Genomic DNA, 20,795 nt, shown 5'->3' on the forward strand with positions numbered 1-20,795 from the left:
ATTCCTAAAATTCATTTGAAAGTAGAAGAGACCTAGCAAAAGCAACTCTGGGCAACAAAGGCAAGTCAAGAGGCATCACTATCCCAGACCGAAAATTATACTACAAAGCTACTGTGATAAAATCAGCATGGTACTGACAAAAAAATAGGTCTGAGGCGCAGTGGAACAGAATAGAAGTTGCAGACATAACCCCAAACACACTCAGCCACTTTTGACAAAGGAGTCAAACATGTTCACTGGAAGAAAGACAGTCTCTTTAATAAATGGCTCCAGAAAAACTGGCTCTCCACATGCTGAAGACTAAAACTAGACCCATGTCTGTCACCACTAAACTACAATCAAAATGGATCAAAGATCTAAATATTAAAACAAAAACATTAAATTTACTGGAAGAGAAAGTTGGCAGAAATCTCGAAGACATAGACACAGTCAAGAGACTTCATGAACAAAACCCAAATCACAAGGGAGCTATTACAAAGAATCAACAAATGGGATCTCACCTTACTAAAAAGCTTTTACACAACAAAAGAAATCACCAACAGAGTAGGAAAAAATTAGACCAGTTCTCCCACAGACAAAAGACATATCTAGAATATACAAAGAATTGAAAAAAATGAAACCAAATTCAAATTCCCAATCTATAAATGGGCATCTGAGATGAAGAGGTACTTCTCAGATGAAGAAATACAAATGGCAAATAAATATGTGAAAAATGTTCAACATCATTGATTATTCAAGAGACACAAATCAAAATAACACTGAGACTCCATGTCACCCCAGAAAGAATGGCTGTCATCAAAAACATCAAAAACAAATGTTGGAGGGACTGTGGTGAAAAAGGGAATCCTTCTCCACTGTTGGTAGGAGTGTAGACTGGTGCAACCACTGTGAAAATCAGTGTGGAGTTTCCTTTAAAAACTAGGATTAAAGCTCCCATTCAACCCAGCTATCCTCCTTCTGGGTATCTTCTCAGAAGAATTAAAAACATTATACCACAGCAATATATGTGCACTCATGTTTATAGCAGCACAATTTGTAGTAGCTAAATCTTGGAAACAACCCAGATGCCCATCAACTGAGTAATGGACAAAAAAGAAATGGTTTTTTAATATAATGGAATACTACTCAGCCATAAAGAAGGATAAACTGGAGACTTTTATAGGTAAATGAATGCAAATCAAGACATACTCACGAGTGAAATAAATCAGACATAGACATTACATTGTCTCACTAGTGTGAGAAAGTGAATGAGTAAATAAGATCCAAAATGTACAATAGATATTGGGAAATGGGAAGAAATTGTTCAAAAGAAAAGACAAACTGTGATGAGGAAGAAAGGGGAATGGAAGGAAGGGAAAAATAAAAAAAACATATTTCTACAAAAGCTAGTTAAGATAGCTATAAAGCTAGTTTCACTTAGTTTACTGAAAAGAAAGTTTTATGCTAATATTGTTTGGACAAGATTTCATGCCTGTATCTTCTACTCTGAGTAACTACATGTAATATATTATTTACTGTTACTCTTGTACTAGCCTGTTTTGAAACTCTGTTTTATTGTGGTTTTTTTTCCTCTATAAAATACAAAAAACAAGGAATGGATAAAGATGAAGAGAGGCAAATGTCAGTCATCAGTGACTTATAAAAGACTTATAAAAATTATTCTATAATATTAAAGAGGTATGGAATAAAAGCTCAAATGCTTGTTTTAAAAAGATGCAGGAACCACAAGTCTCTAACCTCTTCATAAAGAGTAAGATCCAAGAGGGTAGGACCATGTTGATATACATACTCGCTGTGCTCACAACACTTATTAGACACCCTAGGAACATAGAAGCCATGCAGTATTGGTTCAATAGCTAGAAAAAGTAAATCTGCACATGCTAGAAAAACAACCCCCATGAAACAAGTACAGTGGGTTAAGAAAAATGTAAAGAAGCAAAACCTGCAGTAGTAGAATTTTAAAAATCATGAGATGTAATAAAACAGGGATGCAAAAATATCAAACCAATGTTTTACATAATACATCTCAGAGGATTTTTCCAAATGAAGTGGAAAATTACAGAAAAAACAAGTGGATAGAGTATAAAACAGAGGAAATTAACCAGAAAATGAAATAATTAGCGTAAATGTGTAAAAGGAGATAACCTGATCATTACTTGACTGTATTTCTAAAAAAAACCTAAATAATGAACTGCAAAATAACTTTAAAACACTCCCAAATCAATTTATTAGTAAATGCACTGATTCATTTAAAGAAAAGTATAAAACTGAAAAGGCATAAAAGATTTGACAAATGAAGATGATATAATATGGCAAAGATCTCAAATCATCCACAAATTTATCTATCAACACACTGCAATTCTAATTACATTTCTTAAATTTGTGAAGAGGATACTCAAACACTGGTTAATAAAAGTAGAAACTGGCTATACGTCTACCTTACATCACTGACCATAATATATCACCTATAAATAAAAATTTAATGCAAAATATAAAATCATGACAATGTTAAGATTAACAAGTTGGGCCGGGTATGGGGGCACATACTTGTAATCCTAATACTCAGGAGACTGAAGCAGGAGGATTGCCGTGAGTCTGAGTAGTCCAGCATGGACTACACAAGGCCATTCACGGCCAGACTGAATTACATAGCAAGACCCTGTCTCAAACCACTTCCCCAAAAAAGATGAACAAAGTGATAAATATGTATAAAATTTTCATATGGAAAAGCCTTAAAGTGGAACATCAAGGAAAAAGGTTAATAGATTTGGTTACATAAAAGGAACTTTTGCATAGAAAAATATTGATAAATGAAAAGAAGCAAATGACACATAAGATATAAAACATTTACAAAAGATATACAATGGGATCAAATATTTAGTATGTAAAAAATAAAGACAGACTAAAGGTGGAAAGCAAATGGACCATGCACAAAAGAAATATAAATCATAAAATCAACATATAAATAATATAAAACCTCTCAGTAGTCTTAAAAATAAAATTAAAAACAGCCAGTTTCTACACATCAAATTGGTAGAGTTATTTAGAAAAATAGACTATTATCTAGCGTTCACTGGTAAAGGTATGGCAGGTTAGTTGCCTCTGTAACAACACCAACTGACAAAATCTTTCGTAAGGGAAATCTGTCAGTGAAAATGGAAACATTTAAAGGCGTGCATAACCTTTAACCCAGCAAGGCACTTACATGTCCTTATCCTAGGAAAGTCATCACGAATTAGCTTCAAAGATATTATAGCACTATTTATAACAGTAATACTATAATGAAAACCACCTAAGTAGAAGAAAAATAATGATATAAACTATGCCATGCAATGTTGCATCATTAAAAACAAAGGTATACATCTATGGAACTAATGTTCCAAAATAAAAACATACAAAAGCATTGTACAATATTAAAAAGACCATTATTTTTAATAGCGAAAATTTAGAAACTATTTAAATATCCACTAATAAGGAAATGATTCAGCAAATTCAATATATCTATCCAAAGAATGCTATCAATCTTAGAAATGTCTTGTTGTATTACTTAGGGAAGAATGCAAGTAAGTGAACAAAATATATGATATGACTCTATTTTCATACAAGAAACATAATAAATATAACATGTACAGTAATATAGTATAATATAATAATAATTAATCTTTCTTAAATATTACTACCTATGATACTGAACTATTTACTTATTTCTTATAATCTTCAAAACAATCCTCCCAGGTGGAATTATCCCCATTGTACAAATGAAACTGAAGCTTATAGAAGTTAAAAACGGAGTCTCTGCTATGGCTTATGTTTAGATGTCCCCCCAAAGCCTCATCCAGTCACAGGTGGGGCTTGTTCAGAGCTGGCTGGATCTAGGGTGTGTGATCAAGGGAATTAGGATTAAGGGTGTGAGTGCTACCTGCCCTAAGTAGCCTGGATAAGACATAAAAGATAGAGTGAGCTGTGGTTGTACCTTGCTTGCTTTGCTACTTTCTGCCTACCAAGAACTGTTTCTCCTCTGTAAGGTCTGTCTGCCATGCCACCCTACCTTGGAGCCCGCTGATTATGGACTGAAACCTGTATAAACTGTGAACTAGATATAAACCTTTCCTCCTTTAACTTTGGGTGTTGGGTATTTAGTCTCAACAATGAAAAAATGTTGGTTAACATAGCTCTAGTCAAAAGGTCAGTAAACTGTGAACCAGGGACCCAACCCAGCCAGTCGACTCAAGAGCCTATACAGTTAACATTTCAATACAAACTGTGAACAGAGAAGGCTGAAAAACTACCCATAAAACCTAGTTACTACACAGCCTAGAGTTTTTTGTATATTCTTCAGTTTTTGTTTTTTTAAATTGTTCTTTGCTTTTGCAACCCTGAAGCCAAGGTGGGGGCCCACGGGGGGTTGGGGAAGGAAGAAACCCGATGTGCTGGGGCTCAGGACACCTGGCGGCCTCCACCAGCTCAGTGCAGCTGGGCTCAGGGTCCCAGCGCGGGGCGGACTTGGGTGCGTTCTGGGCAATGGAGCCCGAAGCCCCAGGATCTGGAGCCCTGAGACCTCCCTGGCCACAGCATCTGTCCCCTGCCCTCTTTAGTATTTTTGACTTAAGAAAACTGAAAGAAATTAGAAGTCGTTAAAAAAAAACAAAACCTATGGAGACCAAAAATACATCAGAATATTAAATTTTAAAAGTACAGAAAGCATTTATACCTTTTATTTAGAAAGCATAAAGTATTATAGCTGAGATATATAGAAAAAATTCTAACACATCAAAATCTAAAAAAACAGTTACTATTTTGAAATGGTAAAATCATACAGGAATTTCAATGTTCTCTCTTATCTGTACTTCATTTTTTTTCTAAAAAGAATTTAGTTCATTTAAAATACTACTAGAACATTTTATAAACAGAGCATTAAAATAATCACTTCAAAATACTATGAACTTCCACAAATCATAATTCACTCAATGAGTATTTTTATGGAAACACAGGGAATCCCCTGACATAGCTACCTAATAACTAAAGATTACAGTAAATCGACTTTTTAAAACTATCTAAGCAAACTAAAATGGATTTGCATCTGCATCTTCCATGTTTGCTTTTTTTCTTTTAATAAAAAACAACATTCTAAACTCTAGGGAGAAAAATAAATGTATACACGGACGGGCTGCAGTTTGTGTCAGTTTTATCAACAGCATAATCTATTGGCTCTAATAAACAATCTATTTTAGTGTTCTGGTCTCAGAAAATGTGCTGTAACTTTTCAGCACAGATGTTATTCAGGAAAAAAGTTTTGCTTTTTATTGACCTATATTAAGCATAAACTCAGTTGAGTCACTAAAACCTCTTATGATCCTAATCCAAATAAAATTTCCTTGCCGGTGTGGTCCATGCAACAAACTCCAAAAGCATATTGTAAATAGCTCAGTTGGCAAGTAAAACTCAAGGGAGACATATTATTCCTTTTTTATAAACTCAGCCTTATTTCCCTTCATAGGAAAAAAAATCTTTACATGACACACCAGCAAATGCTTGATCCATATCCTGGCATAAGTGCCAAGGTTTAGGCTGTGGCTATCCTGCTATGCTGCACAGGAAATATAAATACGATCAATATATGGCCCTCTACTCATTCTACCGTTAATTATCTTGGTGTAAATTACACTTATAAACAAAAGGAGGCAAAATAAAGACTAGTTCTCTAAAAGTGATTGCTGACTTTCAGATATTTCTGCCTTGGCTATCATTAGTTATAAATGAATTTTCCAAGATGTTAAAAGTCCAAAAGAAATCAATTGATAGATAGCAGAGATTTTCCTAAAGAAGAAAATCCTGCTGACTCTAAGATGTGTAAATTCAAATAATAAACTAGGGAGGTAAAGGGTCAGATAAGAGGGTAGGGGTCATTCAAAGGGTGCTGCTTCTTTAAATGGAATAAGCAGAAGGAAATGACTTTAATTGAATTAGTTCATCCAGAAACCTGGGGCATGGAATATATAAAACCATATGCAGGAAAATTTATTACCCTAGGACTTTACCATCTGTGACCATAGGTGAGCTGTAGTTCTCTTTTCCCTTGCTGCATCCTGCTTACCTCTCTTGTGTGGTCCATGTTCTGCCCAGCTGGCTTTGGTCCTCACCAGCTGCTCTGGCCCTTGCTGTCAGGGGTCCCAACCAGCTGCTCTGGCTCTCATGAGGTGAGTTTTCTTCCCATCCAGCCAGACCACTTGGTTTGGGACCAGTGCTGACTGCCTGTGTGACACCTCCTTTACTTTCTAGAAGTGTGGTCCAGGATTACCTATGTCAGAATCGTCTGGTGTACTTTGCAAATATGCAGATCTCTAGGTCTTGTTCCAGCCCTAGGTTATCTGAATTACTGGGGACAGCAGCCAGGAATCACCATTTTAACAAGCATACAATTAGTGCTCCTTCCACACTGACATTTGGGAACCAATAAATTGACTCATACCACATAACATAGTGTGTATTATTAATTTAATAATTGCTTGAGATTCCATAACACCATGTTTTAAATATCAAACCTTGCATCTGGAATGAGACTTCAGATATATAACTATATAAGCCACATAAAAGAAAAAAAACAATACAATAGACAGTATAAAGGAAAGATATGGTTAGACAGAAAAAAGCTGACCTTCCTTACATCAGTTATCATACTTCCCTCAGCTCCGACATACATATAATAAGAATAAAGTTCAAAAAATTAAATGAATTATTTAAAGCAGCTCATATAAAACTATAAAAAGAGGAAATATAATTATACCATGATTTAGCAAGTAGTCAACACTGACTTTCCTAATAACTATTTCTGTCTAGGCTTCTTAGGAGACTCCTCTTTAGCACTGAACAGTGTAGAGCACTTCCTTTATGAACTACTGTGCTTTTGACTTCTGTGACAGAACCCTTTCCTGGTTATTGTCCTTTGACCACTGATTTCCTTGCAGACCCCATTACACATCCTACCCCATTTTAAAAAGGGATATACCCAAAATCCTGTCTCTGACATTCAGCTCTGCTCACTCTACAAGCTGACATTCAGTAGGCCCATTCACTACCACAGCTTCATTGCCAACTCCATGCTGAAGACCTGATGCCTCCAGCCTAGTGTTTTAACCAAGCTCTTGTCTTTAACAGCCACCTACCTGCCCACTGGATATGACAGTAGCAAAACCTAAATGCCTGTGGGGCAACCAGGTATCATACTTATTTTTTAAGAAATAGGTGTATACTTTTTAACATGTACCTGGCATGTAATATGCAAATGTCATGTCATTTAATACTTGTAACAAGCCTAAGAAGTAGAAGTAGGTATACTATTATGCCTAGTTCACAGATTATGGAAATGGCTCAACCTAACTGAGCTAGCAAGAGCCAAGATGTGACTGGAGAGATTCTGGTTCCATAAAAATCAATACAATATTCATTCTCATTCACTTTCCCTCTCTCTCTCTCCTTCTGTCTCTCTCTCTCTCTCTCTCTCTGAGAGCTGGCAAACACCTCCTTCATCTAAAGGTATTTGAATTCTCTGCAGTTCCATGTTCTCCACTTTTTATTTTATGGCTCCTGAGCACTCTCCTACATCTTCCACAGGTTCTGCTCATTCCCTACCACAGGCTCAGTTCAACCCCAAGTCATCCACTGCCACTACTTTGCCTCTTCCTAGTCCATGCTCTTCAAAAGTAAACCTTTTTCTGTAAATAACCAGTCAGTGTTTCAGACTTTCTACACCATATGGTTTCTATCATAATCATTTAACTGTTACTGTAGCATGGTAACAGCACAGACAAATGGGCGTGGCTGTTTCAATAAACCTGTATTTACAAAAGGAGGTGATCCTTGCCCAATAGCACTACATAGAAGTATTCTTAATCCTACTCCTTCCAGAATATATTCCAAAATATATTCCAGATAGTCCCCCATCCTTAAAAAACACAAAAACAGAAAACATGAATAAAAGTTTTTGTAAACATACAGTGATAAAAGCCTCTAAAAATGAAAAAAAAATTGAATATATCAAAATTAAAAATCTCAGTGGGCAAAGCAAAATAAACCAACAAAATATCACAAATAGGGGGCTGGGGATTTAGCTCAGCGGTACAGCCTGCCTGGCATGCACAAGGTCATGAGTTCGATTCCTGGTACCAGAACCCCCCCCCCAAAAAAAATCACAAATAAAGTAAAAATTAAAAAGACAAGATATGAAAAAAATACTCGAAACAAATGTGATACATGAAATGCTAATTTTCTTTATTTTCCTGCCGTTACTTGGAAACTAACCTTTCAGTGCCTCCCAAGTGTCAGTCATGCTGGTGGGTGTTTGTAATACATGATTTAATTATTAAAAATTATTAAGATGTGATTAAGAATATAAGTAACAAGTAACAGAAGAAAAAATACACATGATTAAAATAAGAGAAAAAGATGCTAATCTTACCAAAACTTAACCAATAAAAATATGCATAAAATGTTTTCAGAGAAAAAACTGCCAAATGCAAGGAGCACAGTATAAAGATGGAATGAGATTCTCATATGCTACTGGAGAGAGTATATTATACTATCTTTTCCAGGAATAAACTGGTTGACCGATCAAAAACTAAAATGTTTAAAGTCAGCCATAACATTCTTAAATACTTATCTTACAGATAAACTTAAGTATGCATATAAAGACTTATGCATATAAAATAATTAGTTTTGATAACATAACATTGAAAGCACCCTAAATATTTACCTACAGAGGAATAGTTATTTACCTCTATAATGGGATAGTATGCAGTGAGGAAAATACTGTCAGTGGAAGTTATACTTTTATAGGAAAATGGCTAGTTCTATAACACACACATTATAATGTTTTCCATACGTATACTGTATATACTGTACTATATATACTATCCCGTATATAGTATTTAGTATTGTTTACTATACATATGTAATACTACTATACATGTAGTACTACTACATAGTATATAGTATACTCCTGTACTATATGTGTACACTATGGTATAGCCCTGTTTCTGTTAAAGAAAACAACTATATCTACAAGTGCATACATATACAGAAAAAGGCTACATTTCAAGGAGAAGTCTGATGGAAATGGTACTTCTCCACTTTAAGATGCACCCTTCTGTACTATCTGAGTACTTTTTTTATAGTAAGCTTATATCAACTGTAATTAATACAACTAAATGATAAGTAAGACAAATCACAAAATGATCATATGCCTTCTAAGAACCTTCTAGGAGTTTTAACCACTGCAGTATGGGAGCTGAACTCTTCATGCTATGCGTACCCATGTGATGACATGACCCCTATGCCATCCCTCAGTCTCAGTTGACCAATGTCACTCGGGCACCTCTCCTGTATCACTCTCAGGTCATGCTGTGCCACTCACAGTCACTCTTCAGGTTTTCAAACTTGCTAGGACGTATAAAGCTTCTTTGCCTTTGCAAAGGTTTCTTCTCCTTACAATTCTTTCCTTGTCTTCCCTACCTAGTAAATACTTACCTCAGCCTCCTGCGTAGGCAGACATAATCTTAAGGGAATCAACACACATTAAACAGACAATCAAGTGTTTACCCACAATTATTTGGAAATTAACCTTTCAGTGCCTCCTGTGTATCACGCATGCTGTTGGGTGCTTTTAACACATCATGTAATTTTAACTGACTTATTATTCCTACTTTATAGTATAAAAATTATCTTAATAAGGTTAAAGAACTGCACAATATATCCCTGGCTAGGAAATGTTATGGACAGGATGTGCAATTGATTACAGCAATGGTTGGCTTACTACACAGGCCCTGACAGGACTTGACTGATAAAACAGGCAGACCAATCTCCCTTGTAGGCAGGGAGAACACGTATGGTGGGGTGGAAGGAACAGACTCAGTCACAGGCTGGAGGAAAGAGAAAAAGTGTGTTTGTGGCGCAGAGTATGATCATTCTAGACTACAAGTTTTTGTTCAACTGGGCAAGTTGAGGCAGGACGCAATAGTAAGAAATGGTAGACTCTCCCGCAGGTTAGGAAAACTGAAAGGAATATTTTGGGAATGTTAGTATGGCAGCTCTGCCCAACATGAACTGCAGTGGGGGTAGAGTGAAGAACAAAAGACAATTAGAAGAAGCTGGGAAAACCAACGGCCTCGTGTTTTGGTCCAGAATTAGGATGGCAGCTTCACAAATGGGGATGAGAAAGCAAACATCTCAGGCATTATTAAAGATTCTCTTGATAACATTACCACATTTGACTAGAGATAAAGGGGAGAATGGAGAACAAAGAGCTAAGACTGATCCTAAGGTTTCTCATCTGAGCAGGGTGAAGTGTGCTGGTACCGCTGACAGAAATGGAACGATAAGAAAGGAAACTACTGTGTAGATCAGACATGCTAAATGATGGTGCATACAAATATCCTGCTGCAGACAATGCCCACTTCCAATGCCTATGGGTTGGGAGCCCTCATTTCTTGGGTGACATCCTTAGGATCATAAATTATGTTCAGGCATTCTTAACATGTCAACAATATGACACTCAGACCACTTGTAAGAATTACAAAAGATTAACTTCTTTAGAAACATGATTTTTTGCTTAGTTAGCAAGCATGAAGACAGAGTACCACGTAAAATCAGCCTCATTATTTTAGAGTAACATTATGTGAATCTAAGATCTTTCAGCTCCTTTATGAAATCTCCTATATCTATTTATCTCCCAACAAACGATTTTCTTTCAGTGAAGTTGGTCACTTACAAAAGAATTTGTCTAACTTACTCCCGTTCACACTAGTTTTTCAGGCTCCACTCTATAAAGCCAAACAAAACCATTCTTTCCCAGATCTTTCTCTACTCTCAAAGACTCCCTGTCTTATTTATTGGACTCTACAACATTAGCTCCCACTTTCTGTCCTCAAATGGTATTCAGTTAGCTTTACCACTTATAGTGTACCTCTTTATTCTCATCCAAGAACATAAGAAAGTAGGTGTTCTTTAGTATGCAGATGATCTAGAACACACACAGCATTAGCATGGAATAAAGTATTCCTAAGTTCTGCTATGAGATAATAAAGCTTTACATGAATCACAGGTTGGCTGTCACATCTAGATGGCATAATTATGGATTAGTAGCCAAGTGTATACAATAAAACTTAGTATAGTGTACTAGAACTTGAAAAAACCCTCTGGTTCCTAACTTCCTTTCAGTAAAGCACTCTGTATTCCTGCATACATGGCACAATCCCACAGGTCCTACAAAAAGCAGAACACAGCAGTGGCCCGGAGCCCAGTGGCTATTGTGAGTTCACATCATCAGTTCAATTCTCCTTGTTCTACATTTTTAAAATACAATAGGTATAAAAATACTACAGACAGGATAATTCTTTCTTAGGATAAACATTCTACTTTAGTTGCAAATAAAAGTAGGGTTAACTGTAGTACACTTATACCATTTACAATTCTGGGTAAAGTGCATTCAGAAAATGTTATTTTGAATTTTAAATAGAAAAGACAAAAAAATACTGAAAGGATCTACAATTTCAAATTATTCTTTTGGAGGCAGTAAATAAAATTTCCTTTGTTTAAGTAAAAACAAGTCACAAGTAAGTACTTATATCAAAAACACAAAGTACCTGTGAGTTTGATTTTGGATAGTCGAGCCAAGATGCCAGGCAAGTCATCAAGGTGCAGCTTCATCTCTTTCCATTGCTTTTCCTCTTTTGCCTCTTTGCCCACATCTACTGAGCTTTCAATTACAGAGGCAGACTCTACTTCTATCAATTCCTTTTCACTTGGCTTTCTGGACAAAGACAGGCTTGGGGATGAAAGAGATTTCATCTCATCTATTTCTGCTTTGGCTTCACCTGAAGACATTTTTTCAAAGAAAGGCGATGCTACTGGTTCTGGCTTTGGTTTTACTTGCTGGTTCAGGATCCTATTCACTTGTGTGACATACTAGAAAACAACAACAAAATGAAACACATTACTATAAAATTTCAAACCAGGTGTACTGGCACACGTGGATAATCCCAGCACTCAGGAAGCTGAGGCAGGAGGAATGCCATGAGTTTGAGGCCAATGGGCTACATAGTGAGTTCAAGGTCAGCCTGAATTATAAAGAGAGATTCTATCTCAAATACAAACAAACAAAAAGGCCTAAAATGCTCTTCAAAGGTTGTTTTAAAGACATCTTTACAAAAAAAAAAAAGGTCAGGGATATAGCTCAGCGGCACAAGCACCTGCCTGGCAAGTGCAAGGTCCTGAGTTCTATTCCCAGTACCAAAAAAAAAAAAAAAAAAAAAAGAGACATCTTTGATCACTCTGTCTTTTACAGTACTTGAAAACACCTCCTATAACTTTACTGTTAATTCAGCATGTACTTATTGAGCATCCATGACATGGAAATCACCCTACTGAGTGAGATATGGAGAAAAAAATTAATACCACAGCAACAGTTTCAAATTCTGTGGTTTAGAAAATCCCCAAACTCTTAGTCTCTTGAAAGCAAAATACATCTATTTTTAATTTTATTCATTATCCTGGAGGCTTAACATTCCAAACACAATTAAAAAATTTTCTGAAGTCAAAAACCAAGGTCATAGATTTTCCATGTTCTTAGGCACAGTGCTGACAGGGGCTCAGTGGTAATCCCAGGCTTAATGACATCACAGCAGTGTGGTATGAGGAAAGCACATGTTTTAGTCAGACAGTCCCTATCACTTCCATTAAAAACTAGTAATGACTACTAAGACTTGTGAGGCACTTTATGTCACATCTCATTCTATTTCTCAAAAGCTATGAAAGAAGATGGATTATCTCTCTTTTAAATTTCTAGAGGAGGGGCTGGGGAGTTAGCTCAGCGGCACAGAGCATGCCTGGCAAGAGCAAGATCGTGAGTTCAATTCCCAGTACTGGAAAAAAAAATAAAAACAAACAAACAAACAAACAAATAAATTTCTAGATGAGGGAACCAAGCCCCTGAAACTGACAAAAGCAAGAATTAATAATCAGTTATAGGTGGCCCTGGGAAGAGAAGCCATCTATGCTGCGAACTAATTAAGTACATCACAAAGGCTTGAAACTAAAATTCTAGTCTTAGACAAAATCTACAAGTTGATCAATGAATTCATGGTTATATTTACATAAAAAGGCATTAAATATCTTCAACTTTTTCCAAATATCCAAATATCCTTGATTTCCCAACTTCAAAAGTAGGAACATTTCTAGAAACTCTTATCTCTGGTCAATATATCTAGTTTTAGTACGGTTGTAAGTTAAATTTACATTTTAATAATAAGTACGTTGTTAAAAGATTTTTAAATACACTGCTGATTTAACAAAATAGTCACACTGTTAAAACAATTATTTCTATATTTCTGACATATTTACAGAACTTCAAAGAACTTTAAAAGATGTATCACAATTTTCAGCTTTTCCTAATTTTAGCTGAGTTGGAACATGCCAGAAGTTTTCAATCTTTCTCCTAACTTAAATCAATAAGTTCAAGATCATCCTTTTAACCTCAAATGCCAGAATTATTCTGGTTTGTGTTAAGAGTAATCAAAACAAGAGATTAAAGCTTTGGATAAACTTAGGGCACTAAATAAGTCTTTTTCAAATAGTACTTCTAAAATTGTTCTTATAGGCATTCTGAAATTCCCTCATACAGAGAAAAGTATAGACAGGAAGCAACAGAGTAAATATGGTCTTTAAAACATACCATGCGTTTGAGGAAGTTAAAGTGCTGAAATGTAATCCACTGTTTATTGACATTCCTGAAAAGGTGCATAAACTTATGAGGGGATTCCAGTATAGCTCTTCTTTCTAAATACCAGACACATCCTCCTACCCAACCTGAAACAGAGAGAGAAGGAAGAAATGTTACAATGATTAATGCTTCTCACCAAATGATGATTATACCTATCCAGAAGCAAAGTTAGTTAAGTGTTGTACTATGTGACAGATCAGAAATGCAGATGCATGAATAAATGCAATTTATCAGACCTACTCATTGTTTAAATCAGTACAATTCCTTAGGAGGGCTCAGAAATTTTTCACTTCTGGATCATTACACTTTTACTATACTAAATGCTGAAATCACTAAACTCTAGATGTTTTTAAGAAGCAAACACAAAACAATCAGTTGTTACTTTTTAAGAACTAGAAAATGAAAAGCACATTTTGTCAACAAATGACAGTAAAATGAAATATATATACCTCAGATTAATAGTCTGTTCAAGTAGGCTAAGACAACTAAAAGGAAAAGGAAATAGTTTCCAATGAAATATGATTCTTATCAGTTAAGAAAAAACTGTTTTTGTTGTATCCAAATTTGGCTTTTAATCATTCTTCTACATCTTCTCTCAGATCAACAAATTGAATACTCTGCCTCAGACCTCATCCAAGTCAAGTCTTTGACAGTCTGTATAACCGTACAATTCTGCCCTTTTTAAAAGTCCCTCCTCCCATGGTTTCTATGATATAACAGGTTCTTTTGGTTCTCTGCTTTCTGCTTTCAGATTCCTATAGGGTCTCCTCTTTCTGTGTCTGTCACTTTAAGGCAATTGGCTTCCCACTGTTCTGAACCATAAATACTATCCCTGAGCAAATGGGTAATTGTTAATCTTCATTTCATTTCTAGAGAGACATTATGGGCCCTATATCCAACTGCTCTTGGTATTTCCAAGTGGACAGAAAGCAATACATTTTTAAGAACACTATCTCACCTTTTATCTGTTCTCTATTGCAAGGGAAAAAATATTACTTATTTAAGACTTCAGGATCATGGTTCCTCTCCCTTTAGCATCGAACAATGATCAAATACTGTAGAGTGAACTCCAAAATACAGGTTAACATTTTCTACTCCATTTCATTCCCACTGATACAGATCCCTATGGTCTTATATTTGGACTGTAGTAACAGTAGTAGGAGTTAAGCCAGTCATCCTGTCTCCACTAATTTCTTTCCCACTCCAATCCACATTCTACAAAGCCAACAGTTTTCTTCCTAAAAACCAGAATATATGCATATTACTCAACCAAACCTATACACACAATTCAGCAAAGCAATCTTGCCTCATGCCATTCCACTAAACATATTAAACAGCTTACAACTTGTTTAACTTTATGTTGTTTCTTAGCTTGACTCTGCCTGTGAAATTTTCAAAGTTTCCTTCAAGTATTCACTTTATATTATGTTTTATGGCATTTCTTAGTGCAAATTATTTCCAATATCATTTTTTAACACAATGGCAGGGGCTCTACTAATCTTTACTAGCAAAGTATTTTCCATGTAATAATGAAATAATGTTTCATGACTTGATGGTTCATATAGTCTTCCTGGGCTATGGGAAAGAGAACTATCACCACCTCTTAAAATACATGGCAATTATCTTACACTGCAGATAAGTCACTTCACTGAAATCATATTTTCCATACATATATGAATATGTGTTTGCCTTGGAATCACCTTCAAAAATACCTTTCAAGATTAAGTGGGCTAAACTGAAATTTTTACAGAATATCAGTAATTAGAAAAAACAGCTAGAAATCTATACTTACAAACTGTGAAAACCCTTCCTTTAATATAACATAAATCAGTGCCTAGAAAAAGAAATCTATTTCAGCACAAGATAAGCAAGTGTTAAATTTTAAAATACAGTGCACAGGGTTTTCAACAGATAACATTAAAAATCTGGAAATAAGCTAGGTGTGCCTATGCATGCCTGTAATTCCAGGACTCTAGGGGCGTCAAGCCTAATCTAAACAACTTGGTGACTTAATGAGACTAAAATATTAAAAAACAAAAAACAAAAACAAATAAAAAGGGCTGGGGATATAGCTGAGGGTGAAGGCACAAGGTTCAATCGCACTATTACCAACAAGAAAAAAGAATCTGAAAGTTTTACTGTAACTACTATTCGCCATCAACACTGGATCATGTTTTAGGGCTTCTAAAATCAGATAAGAAGACCAGAGATGAAAGCTTCTGAAACTTAATGACTATAAAATATTCCAAACTTTAATAAGCAAAATTATACATATCTAATGCATTACTAGATATCTAGCACAGTCATAGTTTAACTTATTTACCACCTCTCCCTATCAAGTTCTTTGTGGATCTTTCAAATGCATCATAGAAGGTCACAGACAACTTACTAGTAGATTTGTTGGTGTTATGTTCAGTTTTACAAAACAAGCTATTAATTCCTTCTGTACAACTAATACAAAGGCATTCAGCAACTAAGTATGCAGACCATGTACAGCTCATCTACTAGAACTGGGAGATTTTGAGGAGTTAAGTAGAATTATGTCTACTATAGGAAGCTGAAAATATGAAGTGGAAAAGTAGAAAAACACCTAGTCTTAGGGATTTACATTGGAGAAGCCTCCAAACACGGGGGGCAATTCAAGCACTAGGAAATAATGAGCCTTCTCATAGTGCCCAGGGTCAGGGTCAAACGACATTCACAATAAGGGATAGCGAAAGGTCAAAAATATGGTTCAAACAGCATCATACTAATTTTCAAAAATACTTTTCATTATGAAAAATTGCAGTAATACATAAAGGCAGAATAATATAATGATTCCCCCAACCCCATTACTTATCCTCCAGCTTCAACAGTTAACAAGCCTTGGCCACCTGTTTCATCTATTATACTCTTCTCCTCTCTACCCCACTTTATGAACCAGAAGGGACCTTTGAGAGCATGAAGTTTAATTGTGTCATTTTTACAGACACCTAAACTGAATCCTAGAAGTCACCTGATTTGCCCTGAGGTCACAGACTAGAAGAGACCCATAAAATAACACTATGAAAAATAAGGACAAAAGACATACAGTGATCAATATTGCTAGACAATGCAGTAGACTTGTGTGTGGTAGATGAAAACTGAAAAGTTTCTGGACTGTAACCAAAAGTCAGCCCCTGGCTTCTACTATCTGACCTCAAATATAGACCAGTGATAACATATTCCTCACTCCTCAGTCAGTTACCATTCTAAAATACAGGGGCAAAAGCTCAGCCTCCTTTATCAGGCCAAATTTCATTCATTTACAAATGTTTACTGAGAGCCAACAATGTGCACAAGGTATTATTACAAGCATTGGGTGAACCAGAAACAGCTACGGTCCACACCCTTCTACCTTTGGAAAATTTATGCTGTAGCTGAGAAAAACATGGAGAGGGAAAGGGGGGGGGGAGAGAGAGACAGAGACAGAGAGAGAGAGAGAGAGAGAGAGAGAGAGAGAGAGAGAGAGAGAGAGAGAGAGAGAGAGCATGCCAAAAACATGCATATACATTTCAGGAAAAAAAAAATAGTACGTCTTTTCAACAGATGGGTGTTACCCTTGTATGGAGGACCCTAGAGAATGTCTTATATTGCAGAAAACCCACTACACTGCTGGCCTTTGGAGAAGAAACTGAAAATGTATGTCAGCAATCTCAATGACCAAGGTTACCCAAGCCGTACTAAGTATCTGCAAGCTAACGGTCACCACTTTGAGCATCTCTTGTAATTGTAGAGACCAAAAGTAACTTGTATTAATCTCCAGGTTTCTCAATAAATTTAGTATTAAAATATTTGCACAAGTTTTTCTTTTCCTAAGTGTGTATGTACTGCATACATTTCCCCTCTCTCTCTCCCTTTCTCTCTCTTTCTCTCTCTCTCTCTCTCTCTCTCTCTCTATATATATATACATATCAGTCAAAGACTGTTAACCATGAAGAAAAAAAGAAATAGGATGATATGAAAGAAAAAGGGCAGGGCCCTGTTTTAGACAGGGAAATCAGGGTAGCTTTCTCTGAAAAGGTGACATCTGAGAAGAGACCTTCCTAAAAGCCAGGGATGAGTATTCAAACTTCAACATACATTTATCATAGATTCTTCAAATGGGAGGATTATATGAGAATCCGTACTGAAGATAGAAAGTCAGAGGTCTAAGAGGGGATTGTGGGCTGCTGTCTGCAATTGTCATCATTATCATCACGATCCCTGATAGTGGCATAAGGCTCCTGAGTAAGAGCAAAGGGCTTCGCTAGCCGCTAAAAGCCAGTGGCTTGGAACTGTGGCTTTGATAAACCAATAGGCTTGCGGAGACCCGAGGTTCTCGGTCCTCAGCCCAAAGCCCGCACTTCCCAGGGAAGGAAGTGGACATGGTGTGGACCACCGGGGCCACAGTGCAAGACTGGTCCACACTTTCGCGCCTCTTCAGTTTAGAGCACTCAAAAGGTCACCTCCCCACACCGTTGCCCGGCGGACCTCCCCAAGGGCTCTCAAGGTTGCAGCTAGCAGAAACCACGGCCTCGCAAGTCGCAAAAAAGGCAGAATTTTCCAGAGGCTGTGCTCGAGGCGGGTTACGGTACCTGTCAGTAGGCGTGAGGAGAGAGTGTGCGGGAATACGGCCATAACGCGTGAGTCCAGCCGCTCCCTGGGATCCCAGGTCCCCACTCCTCACCGGGTGCTGGGCGCCGCCATGCTGCTCGCCCGCCCCCTGTGGCAGGCGGGACTTCCGGCTCGCCACTTCCGGCTGGAGGGTTGGGGGAAGAAAGTGCGGCTGGACGCTGTCTGAGTCGTGCCGGCTGACTGGGACCGTAGTGAGCCTGGAGCACCTTCAGGGAACGCGAAAAGCGCTGAGTGGAAACGCCCTTCTGAGGAAAAAACGGCGCGGAAGGCAGACCCGCGCTTCCCGGTCCCAGAAGCCGGCACGCATCCTCTGGCGTAATGCAGGGCGATCCGGAGTGACCAGGCGAGGGGCAAGACTTGGCCGCGGTCTTCTCGCTGGCATTTAATGTTACGGTTGGGACCCTTGGCGGTGGCCGAGCGCCGAGAGGTCAGGGTTCTCGTGGCCAGGCCTCTGCCTTCCCGTCTCCTGAGTTCCGCTTAGAACTTTGCTGTATTCACAGTCACAGGGAAGCCTGGAGGAGCTGGGCGGGGGAGTCATCAGAGTACCCCAGGGGAAGAAGTTCGTGTGGCGGTTAAGGGCCGGGGCCCTGGCGTGGGGGCTCCTCTTCTTGTGATCGTGCTTGAAGAAGTTACGTAAGTCCTCTGACCCTCGGTGGGACGTAGGCAGTAGTAGTGCAGTGTATGCTTTGCAAGGGGGTTCGGAGAATAATGTCTCAAATGGGTGGCGAAGCACCTAGCACATACAGGCGCTAAGTGGTTATTACTGATCCTGTGCTTGCTAGAGCGCATCTGGCAGCAGCCCTCCCTTCTGCGATTTCTCACGTTGGGGTTAGTACAAGTACTTGAAAGAAAAGTGTCTTCTTTTGTTAAAAAAGAGAGGGCAGTTTCTGTTTTCAGTGCCGAGGTGATAGCCATTTTGATTTTTTGATTCACTTCAGTTAGCATTACTATGCTGGGGAACCCTGAGAAAAGTAAAATCCTTTTGATTCTGTAGGAGCTACACTATACCTGTGGGAGGAGGAGAGGTTATTTATGGGTGTCAGTGTGATAGTTGTAATGCAGAAAGTGCTGCTGAAAACTAGTAATGTAACATGTCTGTGTAGCTGGATTAAGGAAGGCTTCAGAGGTTTAAACTTACTGCTACTCAGAGGAAGGAACAGTAAAATTTTTCCAATCTACAAGAAAGGCTGAGATTAACTGCAGTGATTAGCTTAGGTCTGTCCTGCTTAGTCACTGTGAACATGGCCAATGGCTCTCCTGAGTCAAATTATGTTTGGGAAGAAGACAGTGGATTTTGGATAACTAAGAGCCTACCACAACTTGTTCAACCCATTGTTTTCCCAGTTTTTGAACACAACCTCTTTTGTAAAATACCCTGAAATGCTAGCCTTGCTAAAACAGAATGCACAATTTTGAGAATTAGGATATATTCTTATTGAAAATTTTTGCTTATTCTTAGGTGAATTAGACTTTCAAGTCTGCAGTTATCTCGCTTAATTAGACCTACCTTTCCTGCACAGGATTCATTAGAAAATGCCATAAATAAGTCTGTCCTTTAGTCATTGTCAGTTAATTGGACTTTAGAGATAGGCCTCTGATATCCACATAGCTCAAATTTTTTCATAGATGTAGAAACTGAGGTCTAGAGAGGTTAAGTGATACACTTTAACTATATAACTTTGACCCCAGACGTACAAGTCAGCATTTTTCCATGTCATTGTATACATCTCTTCAGAAAATCATATTATAAAACTTAAGAGCCTAGTAATACTGTTTCATATCCACTCCGATGCCTAAATCAAAAGGTCGGGCTGGGGATATAGCTCAGTGGCACAAGCGCCTGCCTGGCAAGCACAAGGTCCTGAGTTCGATTCCCGGTACTGAAAAAAAAAAACAACAAAAGGTCAAATAATAACAATTGTTGGTGAGAATATGAAGGGATTGGAACCCTCCTATATTGATGATGGGGATATAAAATAATGTAAGCACTTTGAAAAACAAGTTACCTGTTTCTCAATAAGTTAAACATAAAACAGCTACGTAACCCAGCAGTTCCACCCCGAGGGTTATGTGAGTAATGAAAACATATGTCCATATGCATATAGTATGCAAATATTCATGGCAGCACTGTTTCTAATATCCAAAAGGTAAGCACAACCCAAATGTCCATCACCTGATCAATGTAAACATAAAATGTGGTATATCCATACAGTGGCCTGTTATTTAGCCATAAAATGAAAATAAAGTACTAAGCATGCTACAAAATGGGTGAACCACAAAACATACCAAGTGAAAGAAGCCAGCCACAAAAGACCATATAATGGGTAGCTACCTTTATATGAAATATCCAGAGCAGTCAAATCCATAAAGACAAAGTACATCAGTGATT

The 20,795-nt window shown here is 37.4% G+C and overlaps 1 protein-coding gene across 1 annotated transcript in view; it reads right to left on the minus strand.

Annotated features, from left to right (window-relative positions):
* LOC102022268 (protoheme IX farnesyltransferase, mitochondrial) overlaps nucleotides 1–18,522 on the minus strand; it is a 121,579-nt gene extending 103,057 nt beyond the window's left edge. Inside the window, exons 1-3 of the mRNA XM_005399336.2 lie at nucleotides 18,367–18,522; nucleotides 13,724–13,857; nucleotides 11,637–11,958 (exon numbers count right to left, since the gene is read on the minus strand). Of these exons, the coding sequence (XP_005399393.1) occupies nucleotides 11,637–11,958; nucleotides 13,724–13,857; nucleotides 18,367–18,409 (499 nt within the window). The 5' untranslated portion in view covers nucleotides 18,410–18,522. The remainder of the gene's footprint in view (nucleotides 1–11,636; nucleotides 11,959–13,723; nucleotides 13,858–18,366) is intronic.
* Nucleotides 18,523–20,795: the final 2,273 nt, after the last annotated feature.

The sequence above is a fragment of the Chinchilla lanigera genome, unplaced genomic scaffold (assembly GCF_000276665.1).
Source record: "Chinchilla lanigera isolate Chin_1 unplaced genomic scaffold, ChiLan1.0 scaffold00066, whole genome shotgun sequence".
NCBI classification, from domain to species: domain Eukaryota; kingdom Metazoa; phylum Chordata; class Mammalia; order Rodentia; family Chinchillidae; genus Chinchilla; species Chinchilla lanigera.